General features: G+C 43.3%; 1 protein-coding gene across 1 annotated transcript in view; it reads left to right on the top strand.

The window, feature by feature from the left end:
• WDHD1 (WD repeat and HMG-box DNA binding protein 1) overlaps positions 1-20,531 on the top strand; it is a gene marked incomplete at both ends in the record, with an annotated part of 29,882 nt that extends 9,351 nt beyond the window's left edge. The window contains 20 exons of the mRNA XM_084270642.1: positions 1,253-1,348; positions 2,581-2,673; positions 3,506-3,612; positions 5,340-5,475; positions 5,639-5,837; positions 6,026-6,219; positions 6,818-7,002; positions 7,939-8,180; positions 8,761-8,898; positions 9,545-9,701; positions 11,436-11,550; positions 13,352-13,483; positions 13,830-14,044; positions 15,846-15,976; positions 16,775-16,831; positions 17,646-17,689; positions 17,838-17,996; positions 18,405-18,538; positions 19,638-19,773; positions 20,331-20,531. Of these exons, the coding sequence (XP_084126768.1) occupies positions 1,253-1,348; positions 2,581-2,673; positions 3,506-3,612; positions 5,340-5,475; positions 5,639-5,837; positions 6,026-6,219; positions 6,818-7,002; positions 7,939-8,180; positions 8,761-8,898; positions 9,545-9,701; positions 11,436-11,550; positions 13,352-13,483; positions 13,830-14,044; positions 15,846-15,976; positions 16,775-16,831; positions 17,646-17,689; positions 17,838-17,996; positions 18,405-18,538; positions 19,638-19,773; positions 20,331-20,531 (2,871 nt within the window). The remainder of the gene's footprint in view (positions 1-1,252; positions 1,349-2,580; positions 2,674-3,505; positions 3,613-5,339; positions 5,476-5,638; positions 5,838-6,025; positions 6,220-6,817; positions 7,003-7,938; positions 8,181-8,760; positions 8,899-9,544; positions 9,702-11,435; positions 11,551-13,351; positions 13,484-13,829; positions 14,045-15,845; positions 15,977-16,774; positions 16,832-17,645; positions 17,690-17,837; positions 17,997-18,404; positions 18,539-19,637; positions 19,774-20,330) is intronic.
• Between the last annotated feature and the right edge of the window lie 6,345 nt (positions 20,532-26,876).

Here is a 26,876-nt window from a genome sequence, read left to right as displayed (position 1 = left end):
CTGACTGGTGAAGGTGGAATAAGGCTCTGAGATGCTACACAGTAGATTTAGGTTGGATGTTAGGAAAAAGTTCTTCACTTTGAGGGTGGTGGGTAACTGACACAGGTTGCCCAGAGAGGTGGTGGAGGCCCCATCCCTGGAGATATTCAAGATCAGGCTTGATGGGGCTTGATGGGAGGTTCAGATTAGATGTTAGGAGAAAATATTTCCCTGAAAGAGTTGTCAGGGCCTGGCACAGGCTGCCCAGGGAGGGGGCTGAGTCCCCACCCCTGGGTGTGTTTAACAGAGGGGAGATGAGGTGCTCAGGGAGCTGGTTTAGCACAGGACAGGAACGGTTGGATTCGATGATCTTAAAGGTCTTTTCCAACCTCGTGATTCTGACTCTGAGCAACCTGATCTAGTGAAGATGTCCCTGCTCACTGCAGGGAGGATGGACTAGATGACCTCTCAAGGTCCCTTCCAACTTTACATCTATGATTCTGTGATCTTCTTTTATAAGTAGTTGGTTAATCTCATTAGGAACATGATTGCTTTGACCTCAGATTAGGAAGAGACAACCAATTTCTCACGTCAGGCTCAGTGAGATGATTCCCCTGATGATAACCATACATTTCATGGGTTATTTTTGCTGAATGCCATTGTCTGGAATTATTCCTCTAAATACAGTCGAAAATAACCCTGTGCATTTGTGGATTGCTACTTTTTTAAACCAAAAGCATACTTCTAATGGGAAATGTCATGTTCCAGGCTGACAGCAAGTGCCTTTGGGGACAATTACACTAACAGTGTCCCAGCATCATGGCAGTCTGATGCACATATATGCTGGAGTTTGAGACTGTAGCTGTTCATTCTTCACACTGCTGCACTGAGATGCAGGCAGATGCCTGCCACCTTGTTGCAGCTGATGTGGGTTTGACAAATTAATTTTGGTCAGGTTTCTCTGTAAGCTAAAAACATGTGATCTCATTTGCTCTGCACTTAATTAAAACCACTTGTCCTGTGATCTTATTTCTGTTACAAGTAGTTGTATTGCCTTTCAAATAGTCTCAGGTCTGTATTGGCAAAGTGTGTTTCTCTGTTTTAAGGCAGTACATACCATTGTATGAAAGAGGTGATTTCAGTTCCAAAAATGGTTTATCTTTTTTTTTTTACTTTTAGCTTTTTTCCACACTACTTTCTTTTAAGAATTTTTACTGTATGCTAGATTTTCAGAGCTAGAAGATTCATTTTTTTTTTAATACTTTGTTCTCAGGCATGCACAACAAGCTGGCAGCTGCTGCAGAAATGTAACGATGTGATAAATGCTAAATCCATATGCAGGCTTGGCTGGCAACCTGGCAGTGGGAAGGTAAGTGATGTTGTTTTAGCCACATCCTAATCCTCCTTTTCCTTTTGGGAACCCATCCTCCTTTTCTACCCAACAGTAGAATTTAACCCAGGCAAAACCAAATTCCAACTCTTGGGAATAAGGAAAACGTTTTGTTTTTAGGAGAAAGAAAAACCTGGAAATGGTTACTTGTTCAAGCTCTAACTGTGTTTGGCAGCAGTTCAGCTGTCAGCCCAAACCAACGTTAAACAGTTGTGTTGTGCCAAACAGGAAGGAACATTGTACACCAGGGAAATAATCAAATTGCTTGCAACAAGAGCATCAAAGGGGTTCAGTCTTTCTCTGCTTGGAGTGAATTTTGCCCTATCAGTAATCTTGCTCTGTAAATATTTCCTCAGTAAGTTGTTCCCTTTCTTTTCACCTGAAGAGTGAAGCCGATACACAACACACTAAACCTGTAGTATGTATGTGCCGCTGCAGTAGTAGTAATTATGGATTGCTAATGAAAATGAGTGAGTATAGTTATAGAGGGGTGTCTGTTTCATGTAACCTAGAACATCTCCACAACATCTGGAGAGGAGGAAGGTGGATGAGAGAATGTCACTTGTAGTACAAATTGTTTATGCAATATGGATGCTAAACCCAAATAATTTCAGTTTTTAAGCTCATTCTTCACGTACACACACAGGTATGTAAGCAGTTGTCTTGGTTCTCTTATGAAGTGAATTGTTAGAAGTCTTTAAAAACCCCAGATCTTAAAAAAACTGACAGGTAATGTTTATGTAGTTCTGTGAAAGATGAAATGAGTGATTGCAAGAATCAGCTATTCAAAGAAGATTTACTGAGACATTGTAACCTGATCGAAAGAGGTTTGGGGAAGGAGGGAGAAGGAGAACATAAGCCTGTGCTCCGAGCATTGGAAACTATTTATATTGTGTTTCATAAATAAGAACTTCTAACCTTACAGTGCAGCTGTCATTATCTTCAGTTTTCTGCCAGAAAGGAATGAAGATTAAAATAAAACCAAGCATGCTGTGCTGTGTTGCATGTGGAAAGCATTAAAGAACCTCATAATTCAAATTATTTCATCTTCCTTTATTTTCTCTGATAACATTGCTAGGATGCTAGAGAGCCATTAAATACTGAAGCAGCCACAACTGTAATCCTCCTGAATGAAGGACCTGTGCTATTTAAATGTCCTGTTTGGAAGGTAACTCATTCTAAATTCTCCAGTTCCTGTTTCCTTTTAACAGTTGCTGGCAGTTCCTGTGGATAAAGTTGTTAAACTGTACAGAAGGGAAACCTGGGACAGTCAGTTTGATCTGTCAGATACGTTCATCACACAGGTAGGTCCATAAACGAGATGCTTACTAAATCTTCTGTAATTAAACCATTATTCTGCTAGGAATTGTACACTGTTTTTCTTTCCCCCCCCCCCCCTCTTGGTAGCAATTGCTCATATTTTCTCTTTTCTTTCTGATCCTGTCACTTTATGTTGGAAAACAAGGCAGGAGACACTAGATGAGCATCAAGACACATGTGGCTGTGGTTCCTCTCCTTCATTTAGAGAGACCCACTGGATCTCTAAGGTCTACTGTGAATCACCAGCTGCAGTTGAAGAATATCTGTTGAGCGTGTTCTTTCTGTACAAAGCAGAGATATCAGTTGTTTATTAAGCTGAAATTTAACTACATCTTAGCCCTAACTGTGCCATCTTCCTTTTTATTTTGACCTTGTGATGTACTTAGAAACTTTGTGTAGAAGAGGACCGCTTTCCTAGTGTTCTTAAGATACAGAACACAGAGTCTTGCATTTTAATTTATGAAGCTGTATGAAGTTCAAAATAAGCAAAGCTGTGCTTTGTGCTGAGTTTGCAGAATGTACTATGCTTCTGTCTGCATGTCTAGAATTGGGTTTTGTTTGACCTCATGGCAGCATTTTATGACAGAGGATGGATATTCTCAAAAAAACCCCACTATAAAGAGTCTTTAAAGATTGTTTAAAGTTCAGTTCTTGCAGGTATCTGCCTAGAGCCGGCTCTAGTACAGGAGAGTGGATGTCATCTGCTAAAGATCACTATTATTCTTTCTTTTCTTCCAGAATAAGCTCCAGAATATAAATGCTATGTGTTCATTGGTAGTAATTTCTTTCTATTCTTGATTATTTTTTTTTCCTTAGCCATTGAACGTTGTGGCCTGGTCTCCTTGTGGGCAGTATCTGGCAGCTGGAAGTGTGGATGGGAGTATAGTGGTGTGGAATGTGGCAACCCAGGAGTGCATAGAGAGGTATTCAGGGTTGTTCCATAAATCCCTCAGCATGTGGGTTTTTTTTCCCCTTTGAAATAGAATTTTGGTATCTTTTCTGTAAAACTTCTTTTAAGCAAATGTAGGACTCTGCCTTTTGAAATCCCTTAATGAGGTTTACAGGGCAGTTCTGTAGGTTTTCTGTTAATGTTTCACTGAAAACAAGCACGCCAGGAGACAGTGTGTGAGGGCTCAGATTGAAGAACACCATGTACCTGGTCTCACCGACGGTCTCCCAGCTGGTAGTAGAGCCCGGAGTGCATCCTGAAAGAGCCAAAGCACCAGGCTAAAAGAGCCATGTCAGCTCTGGGTGATGCTGAGAGGCAGAGCCACCAGTCAGGCTAGGCTTCAGCAATGGGAGCTCTTGTGCACCATGGGATACACTAAAACAGCACGTCCTGTGCTGAAGGGAATTCCAGGGCTGCTGTATCATTTCTGTGTTCTACAGGGAAGCAGCTTTCACAGCATATCACTCTTGGTGGTGATGTTAATGCCTTCCCCCACCACCACATCCAGTGTGCACAGAATCATAGAATCACAGACTGGTCTGGGCTGGGATGGACCCCAAGGATCACAGAGCTCCAACCCCCTGCCACAGGCAGGGACACCAACCTCCAGGCCTGGAGCTACACAAGGTTGCCCAGGGCCCCAGCCAACCTGGCCTGGAACACCCCCAGGGATGGGGCACCCACCCCCTCTCTGGGCAGCCCCTTCCAGCCCCTCACCACTCTCTCCGGAAAGAACTTCTCCCTAATATCTAATTTAAACCTTTGAGTGTGGCCTGATTTGGATGAAGTACCCTTTTCCTTTCTGCATAGCTGGAAGGCTCTGGAAACGTGACATTCCTAGAAATAGAATAGGGAGGGGATGTGACTGGATTTTATTCAGATCTCATAGTCTAGTTTTCTGTGTGCAAGTAGCTTTTATTACTTTTTAATCTAATAATTGGTTAAAGGATAGTTTTGATGGATGGTGATGTTCTTCATATGCCAAACCCCAAGGTGACTGGCTGGAGGATGTAGCCTTCCTCACCTGTAGATGAAAAAGGGCAAACCAACAAATTGGTGATCTCTGAACCTGATGATCTCTGGAGGTCCCTTCCAACCCCTATAATTCTGTGATTATGTGAAACTGCACTGTAGCTTTTTAAAGCATCCCTTTAAAAAAAAAGGGGGGATGGGGAGAAGGAATGATTAAGTGAGGTAGAAAAGAAGAGAAGGGATGATTTATCTGCCTGAATATTTTGGGTAAGAAACGTGATTGTTACTGTAACACCTCTGTTAAGAATTAAAGACAGATGATGTAAATAATTAATGGGAGGACTTTTTGCAAGAAAAAAGGTGGAAAAGATACAGGATTAACTCATCAGTTAAAAAGAAAAACTAAATGTTCTTTTTATAACTGGATGGGTCTGGAATGTATGACTGATGGGGAATTACCTTGTCTTTTCTACATCTGTCAGGAAGCTGTTGTTTTAAGAATATGAATCTGTTTGGTTTTTAAAGCATAAGTGGTTTCCTCCACAGAAAAGGAAGACCTGCTGTATTTTTAATAGTAGCTGTTTATGCTAAAAGTAACCTATTAATTATTTTATTAAGTGTAACATCACTTTCTAATACTAGTAAATGTTAGTGCTTTTACAGTAACTCCTGTGGACGTTTCTGCCCTGAGAAGCTTACTAAAAATACATTATTTTATGTTGTTTTTAGGATGAAGCATGAGAAAAAATACTGTGTCTGTGGACTGGCATGGCACCCCAAGCACAGACAAATGGCTTATACAGATACTGAAGGAAATCTGGGTTTGCTGGAAAACATTGGTGATGGAAAGAAGCCAAATGACAAGGTGATCAGTACTGGTTATTTCTTAAATTAACATAATGGTTTAAGTTACCAAATTGTGTTGAACGTTCTGCATTGGGTGTTGAAAGTTCCCTCTTGTGTGTTAAATCATTCTTTGAATTTCACACCCAAAGGGAACTTTGTGGTCTTTGTTAACCTGGTTTTAGGTTGCCAGTACAGCCACGAAAGGCTACGACGATCTCTTTGATGGAGACGACGACGACTATTTAAATGGAGATATGATTGAACCACAGTCTTCCCCCAAGACTGGACCTAATGAAGATGATGGTGATGATGATCACCCTATGCCAACTTCAGGCCATCTGAGACGGGCGATCATTGATGATGATGATGATAACTCGCTAGGTACAGAATGAACTACTTTTCCAGAGCTCTTTAGTGCTGTTATTGGGACAGTCTCTTGGCATCCTTTGCTCAGATACAGCCTGCCTTACTTTTTCAGAGAAATCTAGACTGGTTTAATTATCTTTAAACCTATATTCTGACATAATAATACATGTAAGATATAATTTATCTTCTTTTTAAACTTGTAGATATTGGGATGATAAAAGCCACTTCTAATCTTCTTGCAAAGGAGGATGGTGATGATGATGATCAAACTGGTGGCATACCAGCTTTGCCACCATCATCTACACAACAGCCTTTCTACGACGGGCCAATGCCAACCCCCAAGCAAAAGCCATTCCAGTCTGGCTCCACTCCTGCACATCTCATGCATCGTTTCATGGTAAATCTCACTGCTGTGTGGTAACATAGATCTAGATGCTTTGTTACTATTGAATATTGTCTGGTTCTTTCTATCTCTTAATCAAAAATCTTGGAAAATGTTAGATTTTGTTTTAATAAATTCACAGTGTGAAGCTAAATGGTTGAAAGTGTCTTTGTGTTAATGCAAAGACCACATGATGTTACACTATATTTTGGTTGCTTTAGATGTAGAAATAACTGCTTGGCTTTAAGACCAAAGCAAGCTGTAGAGTTTATACCTGTGCTATAAAATCCTAACAAATCTTTTTAGAAATTTTTTTTTTTTGCTAGAAGTTGTGATTTGTGCTGTGAAGACTTGTACCTTAGTTGCCCACTATTTCTTTCTGAAGGCAAGTTCTTCAGGCTGGATTTTATATGGAGAAAGATGGCTAAACAACGATGATCAAACTGGTTCCTGCCTAGTTCAGCTGGTTTAGAAGCTACAGTCCTGACTGCACAAATCTTCAGTCTTCCTCCTACCTCCTGTTGTCTCTGATGTGAAAGTTAGAGCAAGCTGTTTCAGGGCAGTGTGCTTGATTTGGTTGTGTGATTTTGGGTGGGCTCTTCTTTTTTCACAGGTGTGGAATTCTGTTGGCATCATTCGCTGCTACAACGATGAGCAGGACAATGCGATAGACATCGAGTTGCACGACACCTCCGTCCACCACGCCACGCACCTGCCCAACTCTCTGAACCACACCATGGCCGACCTCTCTCCTGAAGCCATCTTACTGGCCTGTGAGAGTACAGAGGAACTTGCAAGGTAAGTCACAGCCTTGCTCTGCAAAACCCAGACTGTGGAATTATACTCAGCTGCTTTCTGAGTTTTCAGCTTTTATTGCTTTTTTTGGAGATTTTTGGCTTTTGGTCGTGTTTTTTATTTATGGGACTGCTTTTGAGGAGGGTTTTCACATCTCCACCTACTTAAAGACTTCAAGAATATTGGAACATGTATTTTGGTTCCTGAGAGTTCTTTTTTTAATCCCTTTTCTCAGATATGTATATATACACACTGGAAACTTTGTGCATTGCTAGCTCAAAGGAAATCGTAAACATGAACAATGTTTCTTCAGTCTACTCAGATCAAAAATAAATAAAGGGCTATGCTATTTCTTTTCCCACTGTTGCTAAGGAGACATGTTTGGAGATTCCCAAAGAATTATAAATATGAAGAACTCAAGTTTATGAAGACCACAGGAAGATTTAAGCAGCGGGGCCAGCTAGATTCTCTTTTTGCATTTAAGAACAGTAGCAATGGTATTTTATTGTCAGTTTCTGTGGAAATATCTTGAAGAAAGGAAAGAAAAAACCACTTTATTTTCACACATATGGGGTTGTGATAAGTTAAAAATTTGGAAGTATTATTTGTATGCATTGGTTGTATGATATTCTGGGGTGCTGAGCACCTTCAGTTTTTACTATTGTTAATCAAGCAGGATGCTTACCTATTTCCACCTAACAAATAATTCTTCCCTCAGACCTCCAGTCTGTCTCTGCCTCACAGTTGAGAGGGACTAATTCTACAGTGTTGGCTCTTCAGCTCTTAAATAGTCAGAGTTACACCTTTGCAAACAACTGCTTGTGATTTATAGTTCCTGTCTGTGACTGTCCCAGATTCTAGGTTGCTAATAAAAACCTAAGATACCATCTCTTTCTTCATGTTGAGATACCTGACTGTTGTTCTTTGTCTTTGCTTTAGCAAGCTCCACTGCATTCATTTTAGCTCCTGGGATGCAAACAAGGAGTGGACGGTAGATATGCCGAAGGATGAAGACATTGAGGCCATCTGTCTGGGTCAGGGCTGGGCCGCTTGTGCCACAAGCGCCTTGCTAGTGCGTGTGTTTACAGTCGGAGGAGTCCAGAAAGAAATCTTCAGTCTCCCAGGTCCAGTGGTATCTATGGCAGGACATGGAGAGCAGCTGATGATTATTTATCACAGAGGTAGTTTTCTCTCCCTTCTGTCCGTTTTGAACTGGGTTTATGTTTTCAGTCAGTGACTGGCCTGGATGCTGACCTGTGTGACCTGTCCCAGGGACCCTGCTTTGGCAGGGGGGTTGGACTCGATGAGCTCTGCAGGTCCCTTCCAACCCCTATGATTCTGTGATTCATACACTGGTTAATTTGTATGTAATTACCAGAAGTATTATCTTCTTCTCAACGATGTTTATCTTTCTTCTTGATGAAGCTTTTGCTGTCAGAACCCGCAGATTTCTGACAGCAAAGCCTACATTTTATATGGGGATGCTGAGGTTAACCTGTGGGAAAGGGGAGGATTTTATAAGGGTGACATTACTAGATTAAACTTGGGTTTCAGATATGCCAGGATGAATTGCTATAGGAAATTAAAGAAGTACTTGTTATGCATGTTTTGTATGTCCAAAATGACAAATAGCTGCTTGTCTGACAGCAGTATTCATACGTAACCCTGCAATAGAAAGAGGTTTTAATTCAAAACTTAAAAAAAAGCATTGTCTTGTCTCTTGCCCAAATCTAACACAGCCATTGATCAACTTCTGCCTAGGTACTGGTTTTGATGGGGACCAGTGCCTTGGAGTACAGCTGATGGAGCTGGGAAAGAAGAAAAAACAAATTTTGCATGGAGACCCTCTTTCTCTTACGAAGAAGTCCTATTTGGTGTGGGTTGGATTCTCTGCAGAAGGTATGAAACTGCTGCATAAGTGACTTTGAGAAATCTTGACCCTGTTGGGGTATTTTAGAGGAGAGCTTGGCTAATTAATGCCCTTTTAGTAATGGTGATTGTGGGACTTTGGCTTTTTTCAGACTCCTCAGTGCTAAAAGGAAAACACCTGTTTTTCTATTCTTTCAATATATCTCTCAGAAATGTTTAGTATGTTTCTACTGTGAAGAGAATACAGGTGAATCTTTTCAGAACTTGTTTTCCTGATCAGTTCCACCAAAATAGGCCCATTCAGCTCTCAGCAAAAGCCTTCCCCCACACCCCAAGTTGGTAGCTTGAGAGGAGTTTTTAAGATAACCAGAAAAATTCATAGTAAAATAGCTGATTTTCTTTGGGAATCCACCCAAGTGGGATGAACTTGATTGCTTCATTAAATGTTCTTAAGTTGGAGCTTGTGGGTTAACCTGCAGTAGTGTTGACTGTCAGAAGGTGGCGCATCCTTCTAAGGAAACTAGTTTTTCCCCAGCTAGGTTGTACAGTTTGGGAGAGAGGATGTCATGTTACAGACACCTAAACTGTCAGTTCCCAGCAGCATCCACCCGTTCAGGCTTGCTCGTGTTCTACTTAATTGCCTGTCAGATTGACTCTGTTCACCTGTACCCAACAGGTACCCCGTGTTACGTGGATTCCGAGGGGGTTGTGCGGATGCTGAACCGAGGACTTGGGAACACTTGGATTCCTGTGTGCAACACAAGAGAGCATTGCAAAGGCAAATCTGATCATTACTGGGTGGTTGGCATCCATGAAAACCCCCAGCAGCTCAGGTGGGATATTTCACAGGGAACTGCTTTGTTTCTCTTGGGTTTATTTACCCAGCACTTGGTAAGGAGAGAAACTGGAATCAGGATTTTACTAAAACAGGTGGCGAGTAAGTGCCCGTAGTAAATGATCCAGTTTATAATTGTAACTCTGTGTGGATGTTCCATTGCTAAATTGGTTTTGAATAAACTCATTAGAGTTTTATAATTAGTAACTAATTGTGGCTTTTTTGCCTTGGCTGAAAGGAGCGTGCACTTTATGAAATTACACATCTCTGATGCAGGCATGTTCGTGCTTTTTGCTAGAGAAAGCTGCTGAAAGGTAATGGCTGCTGTAGGGATCCTGCTTCTGCTCTTGATGCTTTTCAGGGTTTTGGTGTTTGGTTTGGGTTGGTTTTTCTCCTTAGCTATGTTTTCCCCTTTTGTCACTTTGAGAATAATCCAATCCTGTAACTACTCAACTTCATTAGATAAATCAACTGTGTGTTGTTATATTAACATTTAAACTGTGGCCATGAAGAACAATTGTGCAAAATTGCTCAAATGCCTGTTTAGGTGAGGGTTAGCCATTGCTTTAGGTGTTACCACTGTCATGTTCTATAAAGAACTTCTTGTTTCCCTTTATTGTAACAAGCATCCTACATCTTCATCTGCTAAGCCTTGTGGTCCTCTTTGTTTGGTGACCTGTGTCCTTTTCAAACCAGGACAGAATCAGTCAGCTCACGGTATTTTACTGAAATTTAAGCTCTTTTACTTGGCTAGTCGTGCACATTTTATTTCATTTTACATGATGTTCTGGGTTTTGTGATAAGGGGAATAATTTGCTATCGCTGGTTAATATCAATTCACTGTCTGTTTCTTCCTCTAAATCATTAAGTAACATTGGCCTCCAGAAAATACACCAGAAATGTGCAGGACACATCACACTGATGGGATGGTCACCTGCGAGTGTCTCATCGTGGCTTCTGTCCTACTCCAAGGAGGAGTGCTGCTCTCCAAGTCGAAAAGAACGTTTTATCCAGAGCCACTAGCATATGCAAGATAAAAAGGGGGGAGGGTTGTTGTAGAAACACCACAGGCCTCAATTAACACAGAGAGCCAGGACACTAATGCTTCCTGTCCTTTTTTTTTCCCGGGGTCTGAAACAAGAGCTTAGAAAAAACAGATATTTTCCTCAGTGCTGCATTGATGCTGCTGGAAATACAGCTCTTCCCCAATCAATGTTTGGTTTCCAGAAAGTACTGTTTTAAATACAATGAAACAGTAAGCCTGTGCTTTTAGGATGTACTTTCACCCTTCTCTGAACACAGTGCTCTCCTTGTGAAGTCCAAAACCCCTCATCAAAATAAATGGTAGACGTGCCTGCTCTTGTTCCAGGGGCCTTCAGTGGTGCAGCAGTGTCTGAGTGTAACAAATTGCATTTACATTTTGTAATTGGTATTAAGTTGTGTGTTGTGTGAGATAGAGATCTGTGGCTGGTTTGCTTCTGGTTTGGAATTGCTGGTGTGAACAAGGATAGCATGTGCTTTCCTGGTTTTAAAACCTTGTACTGGTTGCAGTGTCCAAGTAACCCTTTATAGTGCAATCTTGCTGTGTTTAAGTCTGTAATTTAATTACTACTTTTTTAAGGAACAAATCCTCTTAAAGTATCTTCCTCCTTAGGAGATGTGATTTAGATGTAGAACAACTGGTGGCTGTAGGTGATGAGGATTGTGTGTGGGTTTTGTTTCCCTTGTGCAGGTGTATCCCTTGTAAAGGAGCCCGGTTCCCTCCTACGCTGCCACGGCCTGCTGTAGTAATATTGCCATTTCAACTTCCTTACTGTCAAGTTACAACAGAAAAAGGACAGATGGAGGTATGGAACGGTGGTGAGTCCACAGCTGAGAGTCTCAGATGTCCCCATAGTGGGGATTAGACAAGATTCCTATTAATCATCTCTCCTGAGAAAGAGGGTAGTACAAACTCTGAGTAAGATGCCTGGCTGAGGAGGTTATTTGGGTTCAGTGTTTTGGAGAGCTTTTCCCGTTTGGTTCACAACTGTTTCTAGAAGAATACAAAATAAAGCTGTTAAGAGCTGATGCAAGGTTATATTTAGACACAGTCTATTTCTTGCCAATGCAGTCTTTTTAGTGGGTGGTGATTAACGTTCCAGGAAGCGCCACATTTTGGGATCCAAATCCAGACCCTCCTAAAGGTGCCTGGTTTTTACTACTTCAGGCATAACAATATTCCTGGCAGACCTTTTTTTTGTTTGTTTGTTTTTAAGACTTACCAACTGCTCCAATTGAAATCAACCCTCTAAAATCAGCCCTTCAGGCTTCATTTATTTTTTTAAGGGAGAGGCTGGTTGAAGCAAGATGTACCTGTGGAGAACTTCTAGAGGAATATCTGTATTTCTTCTTCAACTTTTTAATAGGTTTAAATATTTCAGCTGTGGTGCACAAAGTAGAAACCTCACCCTTAGGGACAGTTAGAAATTTATTCTCTTTGATAGAAGTGTAAAGTGTGCACTGATGAACTTTGTGGTTTTTAATGAATTCTTCATTCAGCTCAAATCTTTATGATTTGCACCTGCACACCCAGATAATAGAAGGGAACTGTTAATTTAGCTTGAGGGCATATGTACTTCTGCATAGGTAAAGCAGCAGATTATTCCAGTACATCTGATCAAACCTGTATGTTTTAAATAAGTTCATAATTACTTTGGGATAGATGTAGCTGGATCTAATGGCCATACTAGTGTTTCCCTGAACAACAAGAGTTAGCTTTTCTGTTTACCTGTCTCACAGATGATGATTATTCTACAGTTACTGAGTTATTCTGGAATACTTCCAGTTTGCTGTGAGACAGAAGCTCAAAGATAAGAACAACCAACTTGTTTTGGAATTGTCTGTCCTGGTAGCAAACTGGTGAACGTTTTTTGTCTCATAAATAGAACACATAGAACTCCTTGAAAGAAGGCCACCAAGATGATGGAGTGGAACCCTTTCCTTATGAGGAGAGGCTGAGGGAGCTGGGCCTCTTTAGCCTGGAGAAGAGGAGACTGAGGGGTGACCTTATTCATGTTTATAGATATGTAAAGGGTGAGAGTCAGGAGGCTGGAGCCAGGCTCTGCTCAGGGATGGCAGCGACAGGACAAGGGTCAGTGGGTGCAGCTGGAGCAGAGGAAGCTCCATGGGAATGTCAGGAGGAACTTTGTCACTGTGAGGGTGACAGAGCCCTGGGACAGGCTGCCCAGAGAGGCTGTGGAGTCTCCTTCTCTGGAGACATTCAAACCTGCCTGGATGTGTTCTGTGGGATTTAGTCTGGGTGATCCTGCTCTGGCAGGGGGGTTGGACTAGATGATCATTTGAGGTCCCTTCCAACTCCTGACCTTCTGTGATTCTGTGATCCTGCTGAAAGCCTGTGATATGGATGGAATTTAACATACATGGTGACTGTTTGGATCAGTTTGTATACAGATGGTTGTTGATGTACTCTCTTTTCACTTGGGTAAGCACTGACTTTTAAAGAGAATTGTCTATTCCTCACCCTCCTAATATAAACATTTAAGAATAAGGTGATAAAATACATTGCAAATTGTTAGGCATGAAGTTATGGGCTGTTTGTTTTATCTCCCCTCTGACCTCCAGTGTGCATCTTTCTCCCCTTTTCAGGAGCAGTACTGGCGTTCTGTTGTCTTTCACAACCACGTGGATTACTTATCAAAAAACGGCTATGAATTTGATGAAACTGCTACAAGTCAGTCAGTGAAAGAACAGCAAGAACTTCTAATGAAGCTGTTTGCTGTAAGTGTGAATCAAGAGAAAACAGAAAGGATCCCTGAGACTTGAATTGATGGTGTTTGTAAATGTTGATGTGATTCCTCTTAGTAGAAGTCTCTCCAAGTTCTTATAGTTCGTAGACTATGATAAGGGGAGGACTGCAGTTAATATGGTTATTGCTTATCAGTATGAAGGGCAAGAGGAAGAATTTATTAAAAACCCAAGAGCTTTATCTTTGCTACACAGCTCATGATTGCTGGTGCTTTGTCTTCATTCATTCATTCCACCAAGACCATAACGTTCTGGTCTTAGAGTCCAGCCAGAGCCTTGGTACTGAAATGTGTAGCTCACAAGGCTTCTCTTCTTCCAGCTGTCTTGTAAACTGGAGCGTGAATTTCGCTGCGTGGAACTTGCTGACCTCATGACACAGAAGGTGGTGAATTTGGCGATCAAGTACGCGTCTCGCTCTCGAAGGCTGAATTTAGCCCAGCGACTCAGCGAGATGGCTGTGGAGAAGGCGAGCGAGCTGGCGACGGAAGGGGAAGAGGAGGAGGAGGAGGATTTCCAAAAGCACTTGAATGCTGGGTAACACAAATTGCTGTGAATAAAAACCAGTTTTTACTGATCTCTTGACATTTTGGTCCAGTTGATGCGCTTTTCTGGACCACAGTTTGCAGTGTGTTTGTCATCCCGTAACAGTTTGTGTTGCTTTTCTTATGGTTCTACATATAAAATGATACATTCTTGTTGATCACTTGTGAGGACTCATTAGTACTGGGATATAAAAGGGAAATATCTCTACTCCTTGCTTACTGTATGTATGTTCAACAGCTTCAGAGGCAAAGGAGGCTCAATGCCAAGTTGTTACCCCTTCCCCAAGCTTGGGTGGGTTTGGTTATTTGACTATAATCTATTTTTTTCCTCTCTTTGTCACAGTCTATCCATCTCACTTCATTCCACACCTATCTTAAAGTTCTTCTATCATCCTCCAGCCCTCCCCTCCTTCAGTATCCCATTTCAGCATATCCTATTTATTCTCTTTTTCCCTCCTAATTAATTCCAGCTCTTCAAAACTACAGGTTTGCCTGACATTTTTTCCCCTGTGTATCTGTGCTACCTTTCCTCTCCTACCTGTTTCTTTGTAAAGCACAATGAGACAAAATATGTACACTTTAAGATACAAACCAGACAGGAGAGCTTTCTTCTTGCTTGGCCTCTGAATGGTAGAGCTGTAAGGAAGAGTTGCAAACCACCAGCCTGATAGCACAGGAAGAATGTCATAGCGCTTTGTCAGAAACAATGACTTCCTATAGCAATTTTATGTATGAAGTTTGGAGCTTATTTAAGCTAAGGAAGTGATAAGTTCCTTAACTTATCTGTAGCCTTTCCTTTATTCATGTGTGTGAAGCTGCACTCTAAAACTCCTTTCTAAATGCTCTTCCTTGTTCTTCTGGCTCAGGCATGGGAGCTGTAATCCCACACCTGGGACCTCTTCCACTCCAAGGGTTGAAATTCCTCACAAACTCTGTGGTGTTCTTAGTGCCACGTGATTCTGGTGGAAAGAAATGAACCTGTTGTTTATGAATATGTATACAGAGAGAGTGGTGAGGGTCTGGAAGGGGCTGCCCAGAGAGGGGGTGGGTGCCTCGTCTCTGGGGGTGTTCCAGGCGAGGTTGGATGGGGCCCTGGGCAACCTTGTGTAGCTCCAGGCCTGGAGGTTGGTGTCCCTGCCTGTGGCAGGGGGTTGGAGCTCTGGGACCCTTGGGGTCCCTTCCAACCCAGGTCAGTCTGGGATTCTATGAATCTGTAGGTTTTAATGATCAGTGATGATTAGGAGGGAGATCCAAGAAATGTACACTGGGAATTTGGAGAATAGTCAGGTTAAGCCTTAAAACTCACTCCCTAAGCTTCAGGCTAAAAATATGCATCCATGTTACCAGCCATGTGTTTATTCAAGTATGCAGAAAAGCAATTCAGTGTTTGTCATACCTTCTGGCAACAAGAGGGTTGCACTCTGAAGGTGGCGAGAGGCTGCCCTTGCTGTTTGGGTGCTCGCTCTTGTGTGTGGAGCTGTTTGGCCAGTGCCTGTACTTCCACCTGAGCCCAGACTTCAGGCAGTTTCATAGCTGTGTGTGGTCTTGTCTTAAAGCTACATGAGTACTGCCTCAAGCAACGGCCTTTGATGTTTCAGGGTGAACCGAAGTGGTTAACGAACTTCTGTTTTATTTTTAGTAATCATCACAGTTCAAACAGAGGTATAATGCAAGTAAAGTGCTGAATGTTATTGTTCCTGTTTCCTCAATTAGATAAGTTAGGCTTCCTTTGTTCTGTTTTTCCTTTGGAATGTGGTGAGTGCTTCCTTTCTGATGGAATTCCTCCCATCTAGTTACAGCAGCTCTGCCACGGAGTGGAGTCGGCAGCGGGTCAGAAATGTTCAGCAGGACCAAGAAGTGGAAGATGCTGAGGAGGCTGATGCCCAGGAGGAAGTAGAAGAAACGCCAGAAGTACATAAACAGAGTAAGAAAAGTATATTCTCTATATATGCTGGAAGTTAGCTAGATGTCTTTTGTGGAATTAATAAGGAATTCTGGAAAATTCCCAGATAATTTGTACTTTAAATAACTCAGCAGACTGTAGGATTGTGCAAACAACAGGGTTTTCTGCCTATTGTTTTGTTCTTTTGACGTAGAATTTAGGAAAGACAGGCACAGTGCCCATCAAGGAGCACCACAAGGGGAATACAGGAGGTTTGATTTAGAAGCTGTTTATGTAAATAGAAAACAATCTCATTTGTTCCACTGAGTTCTAAAACTGCAACTTTTGCAGGGACTATTTTTTTCCACTACCTAGTTAGAGCAGGTAGATACTCCAGCCTGTGCCCACAGTCGCTGCAGAGAAACAGTTAGTGTATGTCATCTGCTCCATGGCAGCTTGTCCTTAGAAACTGAGGGACCTTTGGGAGTATTTCTGTTGTCTAATAGCATTTCTAATGGACTTCATCACCTTGGGAAGCTGTGACTTTGGTTCCAGTTCAGATCTTGCAGGAGTTTAGTTGATAGACAAGTAGTTTGCTGGGCACACTTATTCCTTAAAGTTTAAGGTTTAGGGAATTAAGTCTGCAACTCTTTAACTTAAAATCTAGGAAAAGCTAACAGCTGGTTTTGTGAAAGTGTGTGTACAATGTGAAAATGAGAATTGTGCTTTAAAATACAGGTTGCTTTACTAGTGCTTGTGTGTTTGGGGGGTTGTTTTTTTAAAAATTATGTTATTGTGCTTTCTTGCACTTAAATATGTACCCCTTTCCTTGTTCTGAAGGGCCAAAGCCTTTCTCCAGAGGTGTCTCTTCAGCAGAGGTGACTACTCCAAAGTCTGGTGAGTAAATCTCCATTTATTCTGAGCTGAGAACTTGTCACGCTTCCCAATACCTGCCCCTCTTTGTATCCTCTGCTCTCCCATTGCTACCAAAATTTAGTGTTGTCCAGTGGAAAGTTGCCTGGATTGTTGTTCTCCCAGTTGTAGGAGATTCCCTGTTCCTGTTGATTTCTTCATGACCTACTGATGTGCTGATTGCCTTAGCTGTGCCACGTGCCGAGTCCGTTCTCTGCCTGGCTGTGTCATGAAGGCATTCCTTGGGGCAGGGAAAAATGAGAACAATCATCAGTTGATTAGTATTACTAATCACAGGCACGTTTATTGGTTCCTCTTACAAGGCAGAGTTAATAAACCTGATGTAGAAGTGTGAGTCTGAGCAGGCAGGGGCAGACTGTGACTTCTTGTTTCTTCCCTTCTGCCAACCCTCTAGCAAGAATAATAGGAGTGGAAACGGATTTGGGAGTGGAGGAAGTACTAGGTCTTCCTGTGGATTTGTATTTCTGATGACTAATAACAGCCAAGTGCATATAGTATGATCTTCATGGGGTTATTAAAGTGTCTTTTTCTTTAGGCAACCACTTTCAAGCCCAGTGGGAACTTCTTTTCCTTGGTGTGGAATAGCTGATGCCTTTGATTTAGTTCTCCTCTTCAATTTTCAATGAACAGAAGCACACAAAATCAGTGTTAGCCTTATTCTTGGGAAATGAAGCTCATGTTTCATCTGCTCATTTAAAATGATTGCTGCATAGATTTTATATAAACTTGGGCATACACACACATGCATTTTTACATTCCTTTTCTCTTTATTAAACAGCTGTAATTGCATCAAGCAGCCAAGGACGAGTGAATCCCTTTAAGGTAAGAGTTTTGCAAGTGGCTTGGTGTTCTGGAAATGGCAACAGATTATTGTATCTGAAGTTTGCAATGAAACTATGACAGGTATCCTGGAGGGACAGAGGAAGGGAATAGGATGGACAATAAAATGTCTATTTATTTGTTTTGCTAGGTGTCATCTAACAAAAAGGAGCCAATGACCCCCTCAACAAATGTCCTAGACAATATGAGCAAATACTCAAAGAAAACTTCTTTGTCTAGCAGTCGAGCCACAAACAAGCAGGACTCTCCTGTTATAAAGCCTCTGATTCCCAAACCCAAGACCAAGCAGGTAATGTTTCTAGTCTTGTTACATTGTCTTAGTGAGTAAAGAACACTACATTGAATTAGACCAGTTTTTATGAAGTATGAAACCCTGTCCGTTGAGTAAAGCATCCTAGATGGCAAAGTTTCTTTAAGCATGCTGCAGAATCTATAAAAGGACATAAATCAGGAAAAAAAATATAATCAGTTGTAGAAATTACATTCTGTGCTGCATCTTGTGCTTTTATTTTAAATAGTGTTAACCAACCATCTGCTGGGCTGAAATTGGATGGATTAAATGCCATATTAACACAAGTGGTTATTGTGCCTTTAGGAAAGGCTTGGGTTTTGTTAGGCTACATGGGTGTGTGCTGTCTGAGAGGACTGAAATGTTCTTACCTCTTATTTTTTTTCTTTTTAATTTCAATTTCTATAGGCTTCAGCAGTCTCCTTCTTCCAGGCTCGTACACCAAACCTGAGTGAAAAACCAGTGGAAGAAAGAGAAGAAAAAGCTGGGAATGAGTCCCAGGAAGTCAAAGTCCCTGCACAGGAGAGCATTGAAAACAAAAGGTGAGTGGACACTTGCATCTCAGTACCACATTCCAGGTTTGATAGAAGTCTAAAATACTCTATTTTCTTCCTGAAGATGTTCTCTGAAGTGGTGTAACATCATGATTAAAGTGTTAGGTCACAAGCTGTCATGCTTGTGAGGTCACTTAGCTGCTCCTTCTGCTGTGCATGTTATCAAACCAACCTGCAGCAAGCAAGGAACAGGGAAGCTCATCCTGAACTCATCTTTCCTAGTGTGCATGAAGTAGAGGTTTTGAATCATCCAGAAACAAATATGTGTGTGAGTGAGTAACAAACAGATGATGCAAGGCATAATTTTGGGGCTCTAAGCAGTGATTTTTGCCTTGATGCTACTTAGGCATCTGATAACAACCTTTGAATGATAAATGAAACCATGCTGCTCTGTCAGTTCCAAGTGTAGGAAATACTTCAACATCTCTAGCAAATCTCAGAGGAGGTGTAAAAGCAAAGAAGGTTATGTGAAAGCATAAAAGCTTCATTTTAGTGTTTTTTCAAAAAAGAAAACAAACTGAAACTGTACATCAGTGAAAGGGCACATCTTTTCCTAGCTAAGACTCCCAAGATGGAATTTCTAGCAGTCCCAGTCCTGGTGAAACTTGCAGTATTGTAATCATGTTTGATTGAGACTTCATTTAACTGAGGTAGATGAAGGTAATTATTATTCATTTGAACTGGCATTCTTTTCATTAACCTTTTACAGATAATGTTCTAAAACAAGCAGCAAGGCAAATTGTGAGGAGGATTAGCTGAAACATGCTAATCTCTGTGCTCTATTTTTAGGCTGATGGGACCCTGTCAGAAAGGAAGAGAATCATTATGCTTTGTCATTCTAAAACTGAAATGTTAATCTCCATATATATCACAAGATTTAATAAAAGTGCTTGACTTAGTCTTGCCTTGTCAGCACATTCTTTTTAAGCATACTGCAGTAGGAGAAAGCAAATTGCTGACTGTATGTATGTCTTTCCAAGAACAAAAAAAAAAGTGCAGTTAGGTTATTTAGGAATGTATTTTTGGGGAGGAATATGAGGTTTTCTATAAACATCTTCAACAGACAATTTTTGTGTGCTTCTTTTAGACCAAAGACAGGATTCCAGATGTGGCTAGAAGAGAACAGAGCAAACATTTTGACAGATAATCCTGATTTGGATGAAGCAGAAGTGATAAAAGAAGGTATGAATCGATTTAGAATGCTGTCGTCGGAAGAAAGAATGGTAAGAAAACAGCCTTTAATTCTGTTTCTTTGAGAATTGTCCCCAGGCACACACTGAATCCCTTTGGTTATTTTAATTGGATTTTTTTTCTTTAAACTCCACTGTTCTCCATCTCCATGGACTTTGACTTGGAATTGGGATGTAATCTATGAGATATACTTTATGAAAACACAAACTATCTCAATAAAAAGTAATAGCAGAAAGGAGCTTTTCCAAAGTGGGCATAACAGAAACATAATTGATGAAGAAATTACAAAAGAGAAGGGAAAGAGTTTAAAAGTGACGTAGCCAAGGTTAATTCACTGGGGTTTCACTTTGTTCTAAGGCCTTCTGGGTCTCTTACTTGTCCAGAAAGACAAATAAGAGCTTCTATTTCATAGACAAGCTCAAATGAAGTACAGTTTTGAAGGAGACTTTTGTTTAAAACAAGAAAATAGTGAGGAAATTTGTTCTGAAGCAGGAATGACAGCAGAGAAACACTATAATCAGAGAAAGTAATTGGAAAGTTTTCTGGTCTGATTTGTGGCTTTGTGTTTAATGATGTGCTCTCTGCAAAGGTGTGGACTGAGAAAGCAAAAGGAGGAGCAGTTCCTGATTCAACAGATGATAAAAAGCGAAAGCGTCCGGCTGCTGGTGAAGATGAAGTGAAAAAGAACCAGGAGCAAGAAGCAGAGGACTCAAATTTATCCAAAAAACCAAAACCTTTAGATCAGTCTACAAATGCCAGACTGTCAGCTTTTGCCTTCAAGCAAAGCTAAGGAACGTGGCACCGGCTTGGTGCCTGTTTTCTGACAAGATGAGGCAGCTCTGTATTGAGAAACCCGCTGCTGGGCTCCAGGAGGACTAGCAGAAAGAGTGCCTTCACTCCAAATAACCTTCTAGGAAGTATTTTAGTATCAGTTCTTGAGGGAAACGTTGAATCTGTGCTCTCAGTCTTTTGCCAGTTACTAGTATAAACCTTGATAGCAAAACTAACCTTAATGGACCTGGTATGTAGAAGCACCATTCCCCACAGGCTTGTGTTCCTTGGTGCTTGTGGTGATTGATGCTAATTACAGGTCAGGTGTTCTGGGGAGGGTAAACTTTGTCCAAAAACTGTCCAGTGGTTTTAGAGAGGCAAAGGAACAGCTATACCAGTCCTTTTGCCAGCTGCAAACACTTGTAAGAGAAAGGCACCCAAAGAAAAGGGGGGTGAGGGGAAAGTAGCTTGTCACAGTCCTGATGTGCAGATTCAACACTTGTGGGTGGCTGTGACAGTGGTGGAGAGCAGCCTGGTGTGAGCAGGGGGAGAAAACCTGGACAGGAGCCGAGTTAAAAGTCCAGGGTGCTGAAATGAGCCACATCATACAGTGCAAATGTACTTTCCCAATCTGTGCAGGGTCCAGAAAGTGCTCAGAACTTGAAAAAAATCTCTGTATTCTTTAAAATAAAATGTGACTGTTTCTTTGTTTTAAGGCGGTGATTGTCGATGCAGTTCTTATAAATACACAGACTTCTACTTACAGGTCATAAGGCAGTTGTATTTACCTTCTCTGGAGAGGAGGCAGTACATCTAAGAAAAGTATTTGAAGCAAACTCAAGGTTTGAAGCTTTTTAAGGACAAGGTAAAATAATTTAGCGTAACAAGTGAGCCCAAAGAGTTTTAACTTAGGTTTGGGTTTTTTCCTCCCCTCTGGTTTTGCACATTCTTTCATTGTTTTCTTCATTCTTTATTCATTTTTACCTTACTACTGAAAAGGCAAATGGCTGTCTGAGAAGTCTGTAGATTGGCAATTGAGAGAGACTTCTGTAAAAGCCACTAAATCTTAGTGCAAGATGTGTTTTGCTAGGCTGTTTTTAGCAATTGTAGGTTATTTTAGAGAAAACAGATACTGTTTTTGCTCCATGTAACAGACAAACCAGGGGCAGGATGTCAACCAGGGATAGGAAATACAAACAGAGAAAGATCTAAAGTCCTGTCATTTAAAATTCTTTTTTTTAATCCATAGTTCTTGTGTTGTTTGCATTTTATTTGTTTAATGCTAAGAATAGACAGCAAGTAATAATTAACATAAGTAATAACTTTTGGTATTGACATAATGCAGGAAATTCAGAAGAGTAGTGGGATATTACAGTGACTTTTTCTACATTCTTGGGGAAGAAATGATTGTATCAGAGACTGGAATAGGCAGTAAAGTGTATTTCCACATTTGAGTGTATCGGAGACAAATGGGGTTAGATGTGTAAGAGAAAATACCCTGATAGAGCAATGACTGTGAGCTTGGTGAGCTGTGTGTGTTCTTTCTGCCTGGCTACCTGGTGACTTGAGCATCTTGACCATGGTGCAGGGAGATGGGCGGGTGGTTTTCCTTTTCACCTGCATCCCCATAATCTGTATGGAAAGGAGCTGCCCCTCGGCCGCTCTTACCCTACCAGGGAAGTCCAGTCACCCTCTGCAGTAAGTAAGCAAACTTTGAGCAACTCCTCAGGGCTCCTATATATGTAAAGGGTGCATAAAATTATTCAAGCAAGATATTTACACCTCAGGACGTTGAATCACAGAGCTGTAGGGGTTGGAAGGGACCTCCAGAGCCCATCAGTCCAACCCCCTGCCAAAGCAGGGTCCCTAGGACAGGGCACACAGGTTGGTGTCCAGACGGGGCTGGAATCTCTCCAGAGAAGGAGACTCCACAGCCCCTGGGCAGCCTGTCCCAGGGCTCCCTCACCCTCACTGGGAAGAAGTTCTTCCCCAGATTGGTGGGAACTCCCTGTGCTCCAACTTGAGGCCATTGCCCCTTGTGAAGGGGCTGCCCATGTCCCCTGTGTCCCACACTTCAGATATTGATACCCATTGATCAGATCCCCTCTCAGGCTTCTCCAGGCTGAACAGCCCCAGCTCACTCAGCCTTTCCTCACAGGGGAGATGCTCCAGGCCTTTAATCACCTTCGCAGCCTCCTCTGGACTCTCTCCAGGAGATCCCTGTCTTTTTTAACCCAGGGAGCCCAGCACTGGACACAACACTCCAGGTGGGGTCTGACCAGGGCAGAGCAGAGGGGGAGGATCCCCTCCTGTGACCTGCTGGCCATACTGCTTCTAATGCACCCCAGGATCCCACTGGCTCTCTTAGCCACCAGGGCACACTGCTGGCTCATGGCCACCCTGTCATCCACGAGGACTCCCAGGTCCTTCTCTCCAGTTGTGCTTCTGGTGGTTGGGTCTGTCTGTAAAGCTCCTGCCCTGTTGCACCAGCTGTGCTTTGCTTCAGACTCCAGCCACAAACCTGGTACCATTCCCGTTCTATACCAGAGGCAGGTAGGAGTCCACTGCTGCGAACAGCTGGCCCCACAGAGTGTCCACAGTCCTTTTGGCTTCTCTAGGAAGGAGGAAACTTCCAAAGTAAACTCCCATGAGAGTTTTCTGAGAGCTGGACGTTTGCAATCGCGTGGCTCTGCTGAACTAACAAGCCAAAGGTCTGTTTCAAGGGGAGGCTCCTGGATTTTAGTGGATGGTTTCATGGAAACCACTGGGGGTGTCAGGCACCACCCTGCACATCCCTGGTTCCCGTTTGCTGTTCTCCTGGCTTTGCTTTTGCTGTATAATGCTTGCAGGTTTCATCAGACCTGACATCTGCAGCCTTGGGGTCACAATCTGTTTCTTTGTAGTGCAGATGTTCTTTATCTGGATAAATGCTGAGCTTCCTGTGGGTGCGGCGGTCGCTTTGGGGTCCAACAGGTTAACAACATTGCTGCACACACAGTGATGTATGGAGGTTTGTATAAGGTAAATGGCTTGAGATGCCCTCTCAGCTGCAGAACAAGGGAGGTGAGTGTGCTACACTGGGTTATATCCCCCATGAAAAGCCATCAGATCCTGCCCATCAGTTTGGGACTGGTTTTGGTGTGTTTAAGTATCACAGAATCACGAGGTTGGAAAAGACCTTTAAGCTCATCGAGTCCAACCGTCCCTGTCCTGTGCTAAACCAGCTCCCTGAGCACCTCATCTCCCCTCTGTTAAACACACCCAGGGCTGGGGACTCAGCCCCCTCCCTGGGCAGCCTGTGCCAGGCCCTGACAACTCTGCCAGGGAAGAAAGAAGCTGGTCCTGGCTGCCACTTTCTCCTCCGGCTGCTGCGCTGCCGTATCAAAGCAATAACTCATTGGCTTAAGGGCAGACAGACACAAACACCTTCCCTGGGCTGTGAAAACGGCCACTTGATGCTGGACTCAATTGGATGTGAACGGCAGAGGGAATGTGCAGGGATAGTTTGAGCTGCGTGTTGCCAGGGAACAGCCCGGTCTACAAATCACATTATTGATCTCCGGGTGAGAAGCGATGGGGGACTCAGCTGCTCTTCCCCTCTGCCCGGTGCCTGAATCAAAAGCCGCCCTTGATTTAGGAATGGGCTGGAGGGGCTTAGAGATCACCCCAGGTGATGGAGAGCTCCTGTCAGAAACGAGGTACGGGTCCACAGGGCCCTGCAGACATGTGTTAGACGGCTGTTTTCTTAAAATGAAATATGTATTTGCTTCCCACAGCCTGCCCATGGGCCTCCCTCTGAAGTTTACCAGATTTTGGGGAGCCACTGAGATCCTGTGGCCTTCCTCTGTGAGGGCATGAAAGGAGAGCAGGGGCAGGGCAAAACTGCTGCCTCTCCTTCCAGTTTCAGCTCTAAAATGCAGGGAACTTCAGCTCCTCCCTCAGCAGGGAATTTAAAGCAGCTGATAACTACCCCCTCAAACCTTGGGGATCCTCTGTCCTTCCAGAGCAACAACTCCCCCCTGTGAGCGATTAGTATTTTAGGAGCCTGTAATCAATTTTGCTGGTTATTCTGGGTAATGGAATTAAATTGCTCGTGATTCACTCTTTAAACTGACGCACTGTGATTCCAGGGGCTGATAAATCCCAAGCCCTATTTCCAGGGCATGGGAAGGATGGCAGGAGGCTGCCACGTTGCCATCCATCGCCGCTCTGGGCTCAGCTATTATTTAAGGATCACGTTTGGGTCGCGCTGCAGCTTGATGTTAATAGCAGGATCGATGCTCGTTGCTCTTCTCCTGCTCGAGCTGTTAATGATACGCTGGGTCGACGCAGATGGTTTGAGAAGGTGGAATTCATCATCTCTCACTTGAAGCTCTGAGCCCAGTCTCAAACACTTCCGCTTTACAGTCAATGGAGGGACAAATAGGCATCTTCTGTGCATTTTAGCAGCTGTCAGTGTGGAAATTGCACTTGAAATACTTTTTAGAGGACTGAATCGAACCTCGGGAAGGCTGCCTGGGTCTCTTCATCCTCAGCCAGCTTGGTTTCTTTGGAAAGCTTGTTCTTCAAACCCTGAGGAGCTCCCTGGTACAAAAAAGACAGGGATCTCCTGGGCAGAGTCCAGAGAAGGTCTACAAAGATGATTAAGGGCCTGGAGCATCTCCCCTGTGAGGAAAGACTGAGTGAGCTGGGGCTGTTCAGCCTGGAGAAAAGAAGACTAAGGGGGGACCTTATTAATGTTTATAAATACCTTAAGTATGGGATGCAGGGGGAAATGGGCAGCCCCTTCTCAGTGTCTGTTGGGACAGGACAAGGGGCAATGGCTGCAAATTGGAGTATAGGAAGTTCTGCAACAACATGGGGAAGAACTTCTCCCCAGTGAGGGTGAGGGAGCCCTGGGACAGGCTGCCCAGGGGGTGTGGAGTCTCCTTCTCTGGAGAGATTCCAGCCCCGTCTGGACACCGACCTGTGTGACCTGTCCCAGGGACCCTGCTTGGGCAGGGGGTTGGACTGATGGGCTCTGGGGGTCCCTTCCAACCACTATGATTCTATGATTTGCCTGGCCAGTGTGGGTTTGTGTTTTGGAATCATAGAATCCCAGACTGGTCTGGGATGTGTCCCAAGGATCACAGAGCTCCAACCCCCTGCCACAGGCAGGGACAACAACCTCCAGGCCTGGAGCTACACAAGGTTGCCCAGGGCCCCAGCCAACCTTGCCTTGAACACCCCCAGGGATGGGGCACCCACCCCCTCTCTGGGCAGCCCCTTCCAGCCCCTCACCACTCTCTCTGGAAAGAACTTCCCCCTAATATCTAATCTAAACCTTCCTTCAGAGAGAGGGGACTTCTTCATGGCTGGAAACAGCCGTGTTGTAACATCCTGATGCATATCTACCTAACCCCAGTAGTGCCACGTTTGTGAGTGCTGGGGCCAGAGCTGCTGGCATTGGCTCCTGTGTGTGCTCAAACACACCCAGAAAGTGTGGGTTTCTGCCTCTCCACACTACTCCCGCTAGTAAATAAGGTGGAAAGTGTCCTTCTCCCCCCTAGAAATATAAAAATTACAAGCAGCTCCCAGAGCTGCTGAGTTCAGAGCTTTGTAAAGCCCAGCGTGACTCCAGAGGGAGCTTATCTTCTTTCCCAAGAGAATAAAGGTAGCAAAGACCAGGGAGTGCCAAGATACAGGGATGCCCTTTGCTAAGCCCTTCTTCACACGGATGATCAGGTCTCAGTGGTTTGTGGCTCCTAGGAAATGCTACCCAGCCCTTTGAACCATGTCAGCTTGGGCTGGTTCCAAAGGGAAGTGGGAGTCACTTTTGCTGGGTACGGGAACCCGTCCAGCCTTATACGGAGGACTTGGAGATCCCCAGATGCTGCCAGGTACCCGGGTGTCTGGGGAGGAGCAAGGCTGGAGCTCAGGGCTTCCTAATCCTCTGCTGCAGCAGTTTCTGTTCCTGAGGGCGCCCGGGGCAATACAGCCGGTACAGCCTGACTGGCTGCAGGCCAGCGCCCGGCCCTTCATTTCACCTGAGTCATCCTGGCTCGCTCTCTTCTGGTAAAACCTGTGACTGGAAACCGAATCAGCAACAGGGAGGGTGTTTCTGCTGCTGGGGTTTTTAATTTTCCCTTTTTTCCCCCCCTTTTTTTCCCTTTTTTTCTTGCTTGTCTTGGCTCTTGTGCCAGCAGACAGGAAAGCCAGTGAGTCACACTCTGCACCCCGTCCCTCCCTCTGCCAGCTCCTTCCCCCCATTTATCTCCCTGGTAATTTACCATTTCCTAAGCATGAGGGAGCAGAAGTTGTCCCTGCTGCCTTCCAGACAGATCAGGTGTAAAAAGTGAGGGCTTGGCTGCATCCTTCAGCTTCT

Source organism: Gallinula chloropus, assembly GCF_964237585.1.
Source record: "Gallinula chloropus genome assembly, chromosome: 14".
Taxonomy (NCBI): Eukaryota; Metazoa; Chordata; class Aves; order Gruiformes; family Rallidae; genus Gallinula; species Gallinula chloropus.
Note: the sequence above shows the minus strand (reverse complement) of the source record. Positions and strands in the feature narration are given on the sequence as shown.